The 16,639-nt window shown below is 33.3% G+C and overlaps 1 protein-coding gene across 1 annotated transcript; it reads left to right on the top strand.

Moving 5' to 3' along the window:
- Positions 1–111: 111 nt before the first annotated feature.
- LOC149802357 (coiled-coil domain-containing protein 166-like) lies at positions 112–16,369 on the top strand. The gene is made up of 7 exons (XM_089951590.1): positions 112–291; positions 5,327–5,380; positions 6,637–6,691; positions 8,397–8,541; positions 10,988–11,067; positions 13,920–14,096; positions 15,403–16,369. Exons 1-7 carry the CDS (start codon positions 146–148, stop codon positions 15,679–15,681), a joined length of 936 nt encoding a protein of 311 aa, XP_089807716.1. The 5' UTR covers positions 112–145; the 3' UTR covers positions 15,682–16,369.
- Positions 16,370–16,639: the final 270 nt, after the last annotated feature.

Raw genomic sequence — 16,639 nt, 5'->3', positions numbered from 1 at the left:
ATTTTCACTAATCATCAACACAAAGGCAATACTATATTTAATACCAAACGGGGTAAAAAGTAGGACAGTAAATACGAAACAAACTTGTGAATCAGTAAGTATATGTATCCACAGCAACAACAGACGCCATTTCCTTAACTTCAAAATGCCCAAGCAAGGAAAGAAAGGGAAAAAAGGAAAGAAGGGGAAGAAAAGTGGAAAGGGAAAGGGGGGTGACGATGGACCTCCTGAAGGACAGGAAAAGCCAGCTACTCCTGAGCCAACAGAAAAAGAAATTTTATTACAGCAGGAGTATGTATAAGTAATCTTCACAATACACCGCTGTCGGGCTTTTCTGCGCATCTTAGGTTTCCGTCACCAATATTGGAGCAAAACGCATACCGAATTCGACCAATTTGCGAAAATAAATTACTACAATGCTTACCATTTGAAAAGCGGCAATTGTCACCAGAACACTCTGGTCCAAATAATACTAATTTTGGACACCAGGGATACTTACCTTGTGTTTTCAAGACTCGCGAAATGTCGGTCTGTTTTGCGCATGGCTTTGAAAAGATGTAATGTTAATGCATCGGGCTATGGAAATGAAACACATGACTCTGGATTTTTTCTGTCAGCATTTCAGCCAAGGAACTAGGTCGGTTTATAGCTGTTTTTACAAAATTCAACATACTAATTAATAGCAAGAGATGTTAAGTAACAAAACCGAGCTATAGTACAAGTTACATAGCTCATGTACACAGTTCAAGCTACTTTATACACTACAGATGTCATTTTGGAGAATCTGATTACGCATACCTTTAAATGGTGTTTATTCACTTTATTGTCCATCCAAATTCCATTGAAGATTATTGTATAAAATCCTTGAAAGTACTTAACAACAAATTCAGTAATAATGTACTTTGACATTTTTAGGCATAGTCAAGCAAGTGGCTTGGTCGTGCTATGACATAAGAGGGAACACACCTGCAGTAGGGAAAAAGTTGTACTACAAACCATAAACAGAGTCATGACAATGTTGTCATTTATAAACAAGCCTGGAGAAACACTGGCAGGCAAAAATTGGCACACAAGTCCAATAAATTGGAGGCAATTATGTAACTTCTTGTATATCTTCTGTATGGTATGTCATATCTTTTATTTCAATTGGTACATAATACCTATTTTTCACAAACAAGTATATGCTTTCATACTCTTAAAAGACTAGAAAGACGGCTGGCAATTCCGATCTATTTTAGTTAAATTTTACATCATGCTAAATTATCATTTTGAAGAAATGTAATAAAAGAGGTCACAGAAATGCTTAATCACGTGAATTTGGAGGCCAATTTTTTATCTGGGATGCAGAAAATCACTTAGGCAGGAGTCTTCTGTATGCATGTAATAGGTGGGTGGCAAAATTCAAAGACTTGCCAGTCCTGATTCAGCCACCTGCTTAGTGGAAAAATATGTTGATCAATTAGCTGTGTTGATATTTACAACGACAGAATTCGACCGCTCCAGTGGCCTAGTGGTTAAAGTGTCCGCCTCGGATTCTGGAGGTTGTTGGTTTGATTACCGGCTGAGTCATACCAAAGGCTTTTAAAAATGGAACTAACAGCTGCCTTGCTTGGTGTTTGGCTTTAAGAGGTTGTAATGTTTATAATGTCTCATTTTTGGAAAAAAATTTACTAAAGTATTTAGAAATAGACTATAAGCCTGGGAATTTCTTGAGAAGTGGCAAGTTGACATGTGGGATAACAGACGATAAAGTAGGTGTCAGACAACTTCTTGCAAAATTAGAAATGTAGATTAAGATGCAGTATTGTTTTTTGGTAAAGATTTCTATCTTTAAAATAATGTATTTATTTTTAAGATTCTAAAGATAAATATTAAATAGGTTTTTTCTGGGTTACAAGTTCAAGAAGGTCACTGAGTGGGTCATCATGTGGACATTTAGAAATAAAATGTGGGATATTGTTATACACTTTATGAATATCACTTTCCTTAATTAAAGGGCAATCATTCTGTCTTGATACAAATTGGATTTAAGACCAAAAAACCAACACATGATCCAATGTTTACAGAAATGACGTATCTTTGTGCAAAATAACCTGGTGCACAGAATAGGCCAATACGGTTGTATATCATAGAGTTATCATTTATAGACATAAAGTACACATCAGCATAGTTACATACCACCTATACTGATCTTAAAAAAACAAACATGAGTTGTTGTTTAGAAGAAATAGTGCCAAGATTTTGCAGCTTATTTTATTTGTCAAAAGAACATTAATTCCTATGTAAATAATTATAAATTATCATAAAATCAGCTGTTGTTTGGTGTCATTTATCAAACTTCATAAGTTCTGGTGTTTTTAAAACTGCTCACTTCTATGTAGGCATTATTGGAATGCAGATTATTAAGATTAAGTAAGATTTATTTACTTCCAAAATTTAAGACCTTTACAATGTGCACAACTACACACCTCCAAAATGAAGATTTGACAACGGAAGTCCTCCAGGTAGCATCTGCAATTTGACACCTTGCAAAAATCAGAGTAAGACACTTTCTTAAATAGTTGTGTTTAGTTTAAAATTACTTCCAAGAGATATATTAGATTGACATCAGTAAGTTATGAAAATTAACAAAGTACATGTATTGGGGCCTTGTGTTTGGAACTAATTTGATGCTTTTAACATGTAGATGTGACCTTAGAGTTGGTCAGCAGAGATATAATTTTCAAAATTGCAATAAGAATCACCAGATAGCAGAGTCGAATAGGAATTGTCTTGGTTTGAGAGAAGACCTTTAAAACTGAGGGAAAAAAGATAAAAAGGGGTCTGATGATAAATACATTTAAATAATAAGGTATTATGTTCATGATAACAACCAAGAAATTAACAACTTGAGTGTGACATGTATCATCATAACAAATGTGCAGACAAGTTCGATTTTTAAAACTAAATTATTTTTAATGGTCAAGATGATTGCTGTAAATTATTTCCTCATCACTTGTTTAACTTACCAGGTATTAACATTGAGGACATGGGAATAAGATTAAGGAAAATCAATGGTGTTTACCATAAGAAATGTATATTTTCTGTAAATTCTTTAAGGGCAATTAGTATGAAATGAAGAAAGGATAATTGAGTGAAATTGTTTGAAAGTAAAAGTAATTGCCTCAAGAAAATATGTAGAATAGCATCAGATTGAGCATTGTCTTTGTGATTTGTTAATACCATCACCTCAATATCCAAACATTAAAAAAAAAACTTTTCTCTCAGTGAGGATAATTTGTGCACCAATGAAAAGTATCCTTTTCCTTGTCCAGATCATTAATCCCCCTATTGTCAAGACTGTCTGGTAAACAAGATGTTGCACTGTATCTTTGGCTTGCCAACAAAGAACACTTTCATGATAATGTGTCAGTGTTTTTTTTTTTTTACAAATTAATAGTTCTGGTTGTTTTATGCTGGTGCTTATTTTATTTTTATTTTTAAATGCTGTCAGCTTGTTCATTATTTACATGCACTGCCATTGGTATTAAGCATGAACAGTAGCAGCCCTAAATTTCATTTTTTATAAGTCTTGACAAGTTCACCAGACATGGTAGACTTTGCATGCAGTGTTACTGTTAATGTCATTTGTAACAAACTGTACTGACATTTGTAACATTCATATACTCAACAATGTTATTTGACCAACTAGGCAGATAATCGCTTATAGATATTTGTGTGGTTACCTTGACCAATAGTCTAGGAGATGATGATATTTGACTAGTTAGCCAATAGAATAGCTGTAAACTATGTTACCACTTCCCACTGGAAGAATAGCAACATGCTATTGTAAAGCTAGCTGGAAAAATATCTGTATGATATCTGCATGACACTGTTACAACATCAGTTTCATGCATCTGACTTCATTTGTAACCAATTTTTCTGTTTGCTGATCATTGCTCAGTTCCATTTTTGTCTCATTAAGTCTTCTTTCTAAATAATATTCTGGCATTTAGCCTGAGGAAAACCATCACTTTTTTATACTCTTGATAATTACCAGAAGATATTACAAAGCCTGTCCTCTGTGACCTCTCCACATCTTAACCTTCTCAAATTATGTGTGGAAAAGAAAACTAAAAACTACTAAATACAAGTGCAAGAAAAATATAAATTACTTGGTTCAGATATGTCACAGTATTTAAAGTCAGTCGTGGAAATTTAGAGCATTATTGTTTTTTAATTTATATCATTACTAGTGCTTTTTTAGGATGCATATGGTTGGCCAGATCAGTACAGCTGTACCTCAGCTGCTGCTACCATTTCTGATAGCAAATCAGTCAAATGGCCCATAGCTATGTTGCCAGCTAAATGGTCAAATAGTTCACATTTATTTTGCCAGCTAGCCAGTCATTTAAATAATCACTTTCACTGACCAGATGTTGCACCCATGAGATTGAGTTGTCAGTAACTGCTATTATCAGTTAAGGACATGAAAACCTGGACCGTTTCAGCAACCCCATCCCTTAATGCAGTTCTACATTCACTCTACTAATTTGTCAAAGATACCCTGACTCCCAGAGCTCTTTACCCCACTTTAAAATTCACTTTATAGGTTTGTGTCAAGTTGATCAATGCACATGTCATAAACCTGGATCTCTGTTCATAGAGGTCCTTTTGCTTGATAAACAAATATAGGATTTTACAAAAGATTGAAGTTAGTTGATTTATTTCATAAATTGTATTTGAAATGAGGACAAATATAAGATTATATTTATCACATGATAAACAAAACCTTTATGTGGTGAACTACAGAATGGTTTGATGAAATTATACCATAATACATTTGGATGCCTAGTGTTCATTACACCTTTGCCAGACATAATTTTATGCGTTACATGATTTATTGTTATTAACATATATGTGTTATATACAGAAGAATTACGATGTGTGTATATTAACATGAATAGCATGGTAGTCATGTGATAAATACCAATCATAATCAGGGCCATAAATCTTGTTTTGACAGATATTATTCTAATTTTCTCTCTCGAAGAACTGATGTACTCATAATCCTCTGTCACTGGATGCCCAGTGTTTCTAATTAAGAGTAGACTTTTTGTCAAAGTATAAAGTACTTTAGTGATTTGATAACCAAGTGTTTTTTTTTTGTGAGCTAAGTGTCTTTCTGAAGGACACACTGAGGCAACAGCTGTCCTGGACTTGCCTGGATGGGTATTGAATCCAGGATTACGAGTTCAATGCTCTACCAAGTGGGCTACCATGATGTTAAGTAAGAATCATTTAAAGATCCAAAGAACAATTTGTCTATTTATTGTTTCTTTTATAGGTTAACTGAAGTTACACAGAAACTTGAAGATGCTAAAAGAAGAGTTGATGAACTGTATCCTTGCAACATAAATTGATTTTACTTGAATGAAAGTCATGCCAATAATCATTTACTGTTTTCTGTAATACCTCATTTATGATTCTTTTTATATTTTTTCTTAGAAACTATATGAGGATTAGCTGTTATACTTAACATATTGTACAAAGTAAGCCATGTTGTAATTTGGATTAGATTATCCTTTATACATGTCAGCCATAAGGTAAGGTGCATTATGTTTTGATGTCATCCATCCAACTGTTGCCAATTTTATTTCTTTAACTTGAGTTCTTGACCATCTGCATATACCAATACTTGTGGATGACTTGCACATGTAATATGGATTGATTTCATGGAATGAAATGTCAAGGGCCCAGGTTACTATCACTGAAAGAAAAAAAGTTTTTTCTGAACAATAATAACAGTTGTACAGCAAATACCAGGACCAGACTTTTTGATGGTTTGCACTTGTCTGTTATTATCTCCTAATTTGACACTTGCAGGGAGCTTCAGTGTATTGTATTATTGTGTTACACAAAACTAACATTTTTTTAAAGTTTTTAAGTTCAAATTTATGCTCTCAACATTCAGTCACTTGGTAAATTTTAAAGCTGAAGGGTTTGAGGTTAAAAGGTGATGTTTAAGGATGCAACATTTAACAAAGTTTCCAAACATGTACAAAGTTGACAATAACTGAAACAATGCTGATTAATCAAACAATTAAAAAGCCAACTTTTGCCCCCATGTGCCAGTTAGACTTATTGAACAGCTGACTGCTGTGATAATGTGCATACTGTAACTCAATAATTTGTGATTGCTTCATTTGCTGTCTGTCCTTGACTTCTTATTATGACAGGATTCAGGATGCAAAATACCTTTATTGAATATATCTGACAATTTAGGTGAAACTAAATTATAAATCCAAAAGAGAATACAACCAGATGTACTGTTTGGACATGGGGTACTTTTGTTGGATCTATAGAGACTAAGAAACTGATGGCTAGATTTATATGCTACAGCTACACTGTTTTGATCATTACGAGCTAACAGAATAAGGTTTTACAAAAGTACAACTGTGTCACAGCTGATATTGAGGTTACATATAATTACTCTTTATCCCACAAACTCTTTTGCATTACAATCTGATTTCATGTCACAATTGCTTTTAGATTTATGGCATGTGTCATTTACATGATTATTTGGCATTATTTAGTTTGATGTATTAGCCTTTCATTGCATGATAAATGTCACAATACTTTCTTAACTGAACTCAGACGTAAAGAGAATGACTGGCTTCAGCAGGAGGCAAATAAAGTGAGAGCTGAAAGTGTAAGTGAAATTTTTTATTAATCGCTATTTCATCTGTTCCTCAAAATTATAAAGTAGTAAGTTTTAGATGCTTTTGTTCATTCACATTTGCAGCGATTTGTTGCAATTTTATAAATGAAAAATAATACAGTTTGCATTAATAGATTTTTAGAATTGAAAATTATGTAGTTATTGCTCAATCAGTACAGACCTAGAAGGGGTTAATGGACTAGTAGGGGTTGATTGTAAGTTGAGTTTCAGTTAAGATAACATATTTTTCAGTGAACAACAAGAACTTGAGTATTCTAAGTAAAATGAAATTTTGTCAAAATCCATTTTGCATGTAGAGAAAATCTCTGATCTGTGCCTGAAAGTGTTGCAGCAGAAAAAGATGAATATGTTGATGAGAAGTCTGGAGAGTCATTGCAAAAAGAAATGCATTTGGTACAGGAATACTGTGATAAGGGATCTCAGGGACATATAGTGATCATTTTTTATACAGGGGTATGATTTTGAGAAGTGGTCATTTGTGTTTAAAATCAATAATTTTTCAGTTTTTCAATGTCAATTTAAGCCAGAAAAAGGGGATCAACTGCCCCCCCCCCCCCCCCTTCCCACTAGATTGATTGGTCTCTTCCCATTCCTACCAGATCTACTACCAGAAAAAATTGCATGGTTAAATGTGTAAACATATTCACTTCATAGAGACTACACACTTGTAGCTGGTAGATGTATTAAAGATGAAAAATACTCTAAACTGCATGAAACTGTCTGCAATACATGTTTCTGACTCAACTTTAAACTTCTGTAAATATTGAAACAACTGAATACTGGAACTACCATTCATGAAAACATGAATATTAGGGAGGGTGGTATGCAGAGGTGGACAATTCTCAGAACTGATTATATTTACTGCTCATTACATTGTAGAAAACCATCCTAAACATGATACAAATACAAGTATTAAAGGTACTTGCTTATAAGTCAGGTTCAACTGTAAATGGTATAGATCCAGATCTACTATTGCACATTGTACTGGCAGATCTGAGTTTATGCAGTTGTTAGAAGTAACAGTAGAACAAACAATATGGACCCTCATCTGCTGGCACATTATGTGACGGCTGATCAGGGTTTATGTTGTTTGTGGTGTGACTTGACATATATGCAAGTATATACAATAAGTGCAGTGGAATAAATGATGAAATATAGGGGATGGCAGTGAAATAGATACATAACTCAATGAGCAAACAAATTCCTGACAAGTTTAAACTTTGATAAATACTTGTATCAAAATGCTGATGACAGTATGCAAATAACACATGAAGTATTAGTTGACATACCATATTTGTCTGATGATGAGTCACTTCTGGATGATTTTCCCTGGTCCTTCTGCCTGTACAAAGGTTTGGCAAATATTTAGATCAATATCTTGTTTGAGTATAAACCTACACTCTGCGTTCTGAAAAATTAATTAGACTGGCATCCAGGGATTATCATAGGAAACTGACTTATGCAGATATCTCTCTTGACTAAGGACTGCCTTACCTTGGCTGTCACAAAACCTTATCCACACCAAACCAAGAATATTACATTCCTGCTAAGAATATAAATGTGAAAAGCCTCATTTGCTTGCAGCTTTTAGGATAAAACTGCTTTTATAACATACTTTGGATGTAAACATACATAAAAGATATTATCAATCGAATTTGAACTCTATTTATTTCAGCATGAATACATGAGCTACATGGAGAAAAAGACAACACAGCGACAAACAACCATCATCACTCTCAGTGATCACAATAAACAGGAGATTAGAAATATTCAGTTGCAGAAAGAAGTTATGGAGGAAGAATTTGATGAAAAGGAGAAGAGTATGTACTAAAACTATTTTTATTAAGGAAATACTTGAACTCATTCGGCCCCAGAGGTTTTTGTCGTTTTTACCTGAAATGTGCATAGGAAAGACATTTGGGCGGCTATTTCTGAATACATCATAATACATTGGCTTTCAACTGATTTTCCATGAGACTAATGCCTAGTTGTATTAGAAACATCATTTTCCATTGGTTATTTTGCTTGTGCATGAGCAGAAGGGTAAAAGTTGGAGTTCTTTTTTTAATTTTTTAATTTGTTTTTATTTTTTTGCTTAATGGACCCATCATTTTCGTATGGAGACTGCAATTTATTCCAAATGCCCACCTTATCCTAGTTTTTGCAAAGTTCTCCTGTGTGCAGTTAAGACCGGTATGCCTTAGATGTAAGGCCAAACGGTCTAAAACCCAGACACAAAATCGCATTCCAATCTCGTGCGAATTTTGGGTGTAAAAAAAAACAGGTAAAAAAAATTAGGTTTTTCTCTCTGTATTTTGTAGTGCAACTAGAACTTCCAGATTATTTGATATCATTTTAGAGCTATATCTGTCTGCTTTTTTTTAATACCACCCACATTGGTGTATCTTAAATGACCTTGATGCTGCAGAGCTTGGAAGTAGGGTACATCCTAATCATGCCTACAGATGGGATCAGGGCCAAATCGATTAAGTTATGTTTATTGTGTAGCAATTTTCATGGATTGAATGGTTAATATTCAAGACAAAAAGTCAGCGGAACATACAAATCATCAATACCGTAGATGTTACTTCTATAACAGGCAAATACAGGCATTAGCATACCAGTACTAATACAAAAATTGATTCTATGATAAATCAGTGAAACAAGATACCCACAAAAATAAATTTATTCCAAGTAAATAGGTTTGCATGACATCTTGTTCTGTTTGTTGTAGCTCATATTACCATTGCATAATAACTACCCTTGGCTAATGGAAGACACTTTTCTCTTCAAGGCAGAAGGCTGCTTAAATAATTTACTTCCAGAAGTAGCTTATAAAGAGTTAGAAAATTCCATTGTCTGGGAGCTTGGAACAACTTAAAATTAACCTTGCCTGCTCTGCTGTTGCATGATCCAAAAACCTTGCAAAGTCAAGAGAAAAAGAAAAATGGGTTACCGTGACCTACTTTTGCTTGTGGTGAGTAGTAAGCACCAAGATTAGTACACCCATTATGTTTTATGATGAGAGATGATGTGAGACTGAGCTAAATGCAATAAATTAAAGTAAGTATAAAAAGTAGGTCAGTGTAACCTACCTGCATCCATGTTGAATAGTAACCTCCAAACTTTATGACTGTGCATATAACAATGTCTGGAACACTGAGCTGAGTGCAAAAGCCTAATGTTGATACATACAGTGATGATAACATCAGAAAAGTGATCTGTGTGTTTCATGTACCACATATACTCATTTCTAACTACAAACCACACAGAACCAGTCTGTCATCACATAATGTGCCAGCAGATCTGGGTCTGTGCAGTTTGTTAGGAGTAATCAGCAGAGCAAACAAGATCAACCCTGCTCAGCAGGTGCATTATGTTACTGCAGATCTGCATCTTTGTTGTTTGCAGTTTGCCTCAATTTATAAGTGAGTAAATACTGTATGCTTTGTGGGCAAGACAGAGATTATTCACCTAGAAGGTCACGGTTTTCTCAGAGATTGCTTTTAATACTTAGTAACAACATTTCAGGATGGGGTACATGTATTAATAAGAAAAAATTAGGTCGGTAGTGTAAATTGATTTATTTTTGTTCTTTTGCAAACATTTACCATGCAACTAACCCCTAACTTATGCAGTAGTTGCAATCCCAAGAGTAGTTGTATAACTCAATGTTTTTGGGTTTCACTACCTTGAATTTTCTTTGAAAAATACATAATTCAGTCAATTTTAATACCATTTATTTTAACTGTTTATGAATCTAAATTTTTTGTTTGAGACAATTTCATTATGTTGTAGTTTTCACCAAAACAATTACATAAAAATAATTAATATTAAATCACATTAACACAAAATTCATATGAGTCAAATAGCCAGCACCATACCTGTATGTACTTGCCTGTAAGTTTACTACAACTGCAAACTACACAGACATAGATGTGCCAGAAGATCTGGATCTATACAGTGTAATCAGTACAAAAACAAGTAGACCCTCATCTGTTGGTGCATTATGCAATGGCAGATCTAGGTCTGTGTTTTTTGCAGTTGGATTCAGTTTATAGGTGAGTATATGTAGTACTTTTGTTTTTGGTACATAAATTTGTGGATATGGAACAATATACTATTATTTCCACAGAATGATCTTTCTTCATTGGGTTTTTAAATTCCTGGATTGTTGTACACTATGAAAAATAGCGAATATTAAGTATCAAAGATATATTCAATCAAATCCATGTACTCTTTACTATCTTTTGTTTCTATTTTCAGCTCTGAAGACCATGCTTCTGGAGAAACAAAATCTTCTCACCAAAACAAAGCAAGAATTGAATGAGCTTGGAGAATACCAGGTAAGAGATACTGTTACAACTTTATTGTCTTAAACTAAGTAAACATGAAAAAGCAAAGACAAGTTTTTATAAATTATTTCCTAAAGTACAGAGTAAGAATTACCTAAAGTATGTTGAATGGAATCCTAAGCAGTCCTAAATGTTCTATCAAATCCAAAAGTATCGAGTAATCTGAATGGGTTCCAGTGGTATTGCAAATTATGCCCTATAGTGTACTGATGTATGAACAGTACAGAAGAATCACTATATAATCCTAAAACGTCTTTAATTGAATTCACAGTAATTCTGTAACAGCTATTGAATATCCAATAAGTTTCCAAATTCATAGTAATTCCATGACAGCTATTAAATATCCAAACATCTTTAAGTGAATTAACAGTATTTCCATGACACCCATTATTCCAGTTAATCTGAATATTTTGAGCATTGTAATTCCAACTAATGAATAAATAAAATAAATGAATCCTGTTAATGAATAACTTCCAAGACAGGTGTTTGCTACTAAGAATGCCTAATCCTATATAATTCTCTTATATACATCTCTAAAACATAATAAAAAATGGCACATATTCTTAATCTCAACTATAAACAATACCATATGTTTTTACACTAACTAATGAGAATTAGGTCAGGCTGATCTTTCAGAAACACCCATGACCTTTCATTCACATCATATGTTGTTTACTTAGTAGATTTATTAGTACTACTCAACCTTGAAACGTATGAGTGGCTCTACATACTTTTACAAGAATGACCTCTTCTTTAAAGAGCAATCTTTAACATATTTAAGATCACAGAGAAAATTAAGACTTAAAATATTATTAACTAAATGACCCATACTAACTATAATCATGACTGATAATACATATTGTATCGATATAGATAGCAATACTTTATTTATTGAAGGATAAGCACATACTTTATAATGACCTAACATTCCAATTGTTTTAACAAAAGTTTGGCAAATATAAATTATATCTTTGTCTGATGAGCCATCCCCTAATTTTTGACAAATTTTTAGATTGGCTTCCTGGTTTAATCATGGGAGAAATACTATAAATAATTTTTTTCAGAGCTGTTATCATTACTTTTGCTAAAACCAGAGCAATTAATGATGAGTGCATCACAAATGGCCCAGCTCACTAAAATTTGCCCCAATGGTCATTTAACAGGTGAATTTGTGGTGGGAAACCAAAGTTGGGAAAAGTCAAACATTCATGTGCCACATCTCCAAATGAGGATGTGGAATGCTTGAAATCCACACTCTTCAGGTACTCATTAATATAAGCAATATCCTGTGTAAAGAAATGAAGTTAATCAACAAGGCTATAACTCTGTCCAAAATGGAGTAAACACCATACAAGACAATTCTGGGTCTATGGAAAGAAGTTTTGCATCAAATATTTATCAGAACATGTTGAATGGTTCTTGAGTAATGTTGATATAAAGTTCACTGACTCTATCCAAGATGGACGTAGCAAGATAAAACCATAAAAGGCACATTTAGGTCTCTGAAACAATGCTCATACCAAACTGCATCAGAGTATGTTGAATGGTTTTGAGATGTCTTGATTACAAGCAAGATAGAAGGTGAATATTTTAACTTAATTACTAAGGGCCATAACTCTATGCAGAATGGAGTTGATGAAATAAAACTCAGTAAAGGCACATCTAGGTCTATGAGAAAATGTTCATGTCAGATTGCATCAGAATGTTGAATGGTTCTTTGAGTGTTACCGGTTAGAAGCAACATCACATGGGAATATTTTTAAAAAATTATCAAGTGCAATAACTACCCCCACCCCCACCAAAATGGAAATGACTATAGAAGAAGTCACAGAAGGCACATATAGGCCATTGAGACAGTATCCACATCAAACTGCATCAGAGTATTTTGAACGGTTCCTGAACTATGCTGGTTACAATGATCTGATGTAGTGGAAATTTAAAATCTATAGAAATATGGCAGTGAAAAGATGAAACATTCAAAATCACACCTGTGTGTGATAGTCAATTCATCTATTGCATTGCATCTAATAATGTGCAAAGATTGCTGAATTTTGGTGTTAAGACACAGACAAATGGACAGACAGAAAATGTGTTCCTAATTAAACTTTATTGAGACAATCAACATTTCGAATGATGTGTTGTAGTATCAGACAAATATTTTTATTCATTTATTATAGAAACAACTTGTTTTCAGTAAAGGCACTTTGGAAAAAGATTAAATTATGGTGCATGATGCAAGTTTAGAAACGTAGAAAGGTACATGTAAGCAAGTAATACAGATGTGTATGAATTCTACAATTCTGGTTGTTCCCATTACTATGGGTATGTAACTCAGTTAATACAAGTTGTTGATATGGGTTGTAAATATGGCAATTTAAATATAATATTGATTGTTGATTGTTAGGATATTGTCAAAAAATATCATGATGTCTAAGATGATTAAACAGGTAAATGACTTTTAAAATTGTCTTTTGATTAGCACACACAAGGCCCTTGATTCTGATGTTGTTTTCGTTTTATAATTTAAAGTGTATGAATGTTGGTTTAAAGAAGACGTACAAATGAAAGTAGAAATTAATATATGATTTGGAGAGAATATTTTTGCTATAAATTGTTGTTCGCACAGATTAAAATTATATGTCCCTTACATAAATATCAAAGCTTTCACCATCTTTGAATGAGGATTGAGATAAAAAAAACCTTGATATGTGGAATCCAAGGTGAAGGATATGAAACACAAAATGGTTGATGGGTTAATATGCCAGTTTGTTTTAGGATTATGTTTTTACAAAAAATAAAATAAAATGTCATAACTAAGGCAGTGTTTCTTGTGTGTTCCCCAGAAACTTCAAACTGAGCAGCTGAATAATATCAAAGAACTGGAAAAGGAGGTGATGAATCTGAGATCCAAGCATGCAGAGACAATCCAACAACTGAAAGCCAAGTTTTTACGAGAGAAGCGGGAGTACCAGCAGGACTCGGAGAATAGGATTCATGTGCTGGAGAAGAAAGCAAACAAGGTAGGAGGGCATGATGCAACAACTACTTTGTTTTAGTTCTGCTTGTGCAAGTCTTCAGTTGATCATATTTGCATATGATTTCCACTACTCAAGTAAGGTTCATTAGATTCTGTTTTTTGTTTTCCACATTTTTGTTGGTTATAGTAATAATATCATTAAGAATCATGTTGAAAATATTTTCCAATATGTGCAGGCAGTTTGGAACTTGTTACATCTGCTATGTGCCAGCAGTTTTGAAGGCATTATGTCTATTATGTGCCAGCAGTTTGGAAGGCATTATGTATATTATGTGCCAGCAGTTGGAAGGCATTAGGTCTAGTATGTGCCAGCAGTTTGGAAGGTATTATGTCTATTATGTGCCAGCAGTTTGGAAGGTGTTATGTCTATTATGTGCCAGCAGTTTGGAAGGTGTTATGTCTATTATGTGCCAGCAGTTTGGAAGGCATTATGTCTATTATGTGCCAGCAGTTTGGAAGGCATTATGTCTATTATGTGCCAGCAATTTGGAAGGTGTTATGTCTATTATATGAGAATCTTAATATCAGATATAAAGTTCTCCTGGCATTATCATTTGGCAGAAACATCAATTCTGTTTGGACACATACTGTAAATCACAAATATTTTGTCCAGCAAGAAACTTTTCTCGCTGAAGAAAGATTTTAAAAACTTGTATGGGTCATCCTTGGTGAATCAATATATTCTCTTATTCTTCTTATTGTATTCCTCTTTTGTTCTTTTTTAAAATATCAATTCTGTCAGCCTAAAAATGTAGAATAGTGCGTACTCTAGTCTTGATTGCACACGTGGTGTTATGTTGACATATTGCCAGTCAAGGTATTGTTGCATTTATGTAATGCATGGCTTTAGTTGTATGTGTTTTATGTTTGTTTGCATTATAGTTGTTTTATGTGCTGCTGTATTACATGTTATGTGACTTATCTAGATTTGTTATAATGATACTGTTTGTGTTATATTTTGATTCAACCAAATACAATTATTATTATTATTATTATTATTATTATTATTACTATTATTATTATTATTATTATGTTAGAGTTTTCAAGGACTCAGAAAATATTTTTTAAAATATTTACAGGAAGCCATATGATGTAGCACTGAATATTTCCAATCCAAAATAATTAATGAAATTCTTTATGATTTTGAATTTGCTAGATTTACTAGATTTGATGCAGTTAATTTTATTGACATTTTTTAAATGTTTAATATTTTTTAAAGATTTTAAAGAAATATTAATAAACAGACATTTTAAACTAATTGTATCAAAACTTTGTTTTTTCTTCTGTAGGAGGCCATTATGTGTTTGACAGACCACACAAATAAAATAAAACTTGAAAATAGGCAACTGAGAAAGGAACTTTTGGAATTAATTCGTAAAACAAGGGCACTTCAGGGACACAAGCTTGAGCTAGAGGAACAACGAAAACAGTTGCTTCGAGAGCAACAATATTCTGAAGATTTGAAGAAACTTCGAACAACACGACAGCATAAAGTCTTCAAAACATTTGGACTTTTAGATGATGGAGATAATAATGAAAATGAAAACACTTTGTTTGAAAGTGGATGAGGTTACAAGATTTTATCAAAAGAACAACTAGTGAAAACAGCCCTTGCATTTCTCTCATTGTAATGCTAACAAAACTTTGCTTCTTAGTGTTATTTACAGCGAATATAAGAACTGTCATCTAATTTTATACTTCCAAAGAAAGTTTTTGTACTACAAAATAATAATGCTGAACTGTGTGAATGAAATTAAAACTTCTTGTATTCTCTTCTTTTATTGAGAAAGCTGATGATAAGATTGAATCCCCACAACATATCATTGATTCAAGGTTGAAATGGTTTTTGAAGCAGTCATTGTACGTTATATGACACAGTATTTAAAGATAAGCAATGAAGACTCCCTGCTTGCCAAAGGTGCTTGCCTTATTAAAGGTAAATCATGCATTAAGCTTGTACAATACTTGATTGTTTTACATCCAGAAATTATGCAAACCATACGAAATTGCTTTCCATGGTGGTTGACTTATCAAAAGACTACTTAAACTGTTAACATTCAGGAATTATATAAATCATTTACTTTGGAAAATAAACCAGCCTAGTTTACAAATCTCCTTAATCTGATTGTGTATTGACTTTTTGTTTATAACAGTAAGATATTAATTTAAAAGATGTGCTTTGTGTAGACCATGTTACAGCATGTCATCATATAACTTGCCTAATTAACTTCATATTTAATAAAGCTTAATTTTCAACTTATGCATTTGTTTTTTGTATATGATTCATTTCTGCAAACAACTTTGAAATGGTAAAAGAAATTTGTTTCTACTTTCGAAACAATTCTTTTACCATTTTTAAGTTGATGTTGTTAAACCTATTATAGGGGCCCCGAGTGGCCGAGTGGTCTAAAGCGCTGTCCGTTACGGATCACTGCCATCTCACCTCTGTCTGCGTGGGTTCGAGTCTCGGGTTCGGCCAATGTGGGTATGTGAGAAAGCTTGCCAGTAGCTTCTCGTGGGTCGGTG

This window comes from Sinohyriopsis cumingii, chromosome 3 (genome assembly GCF_028554795.1).
Source record: "Sinohyriopsis cumingii isolate HCF-2022 chromosome 3, ASM2855479v2, whole genome shotgun sequence".
Taxonomy (NCBI): domain Eukaryota; kingdom Metazoa; phylum Mollusca; class Bivalvia; order Unionida; family Unionidae; genus Sinohyriopsis; species Sinohyriopsis cumingii.
Note: the sequence above shows the minus strand (reverse complement) of the source record. Positions and strands in the feature narration are given on the sequence as shown.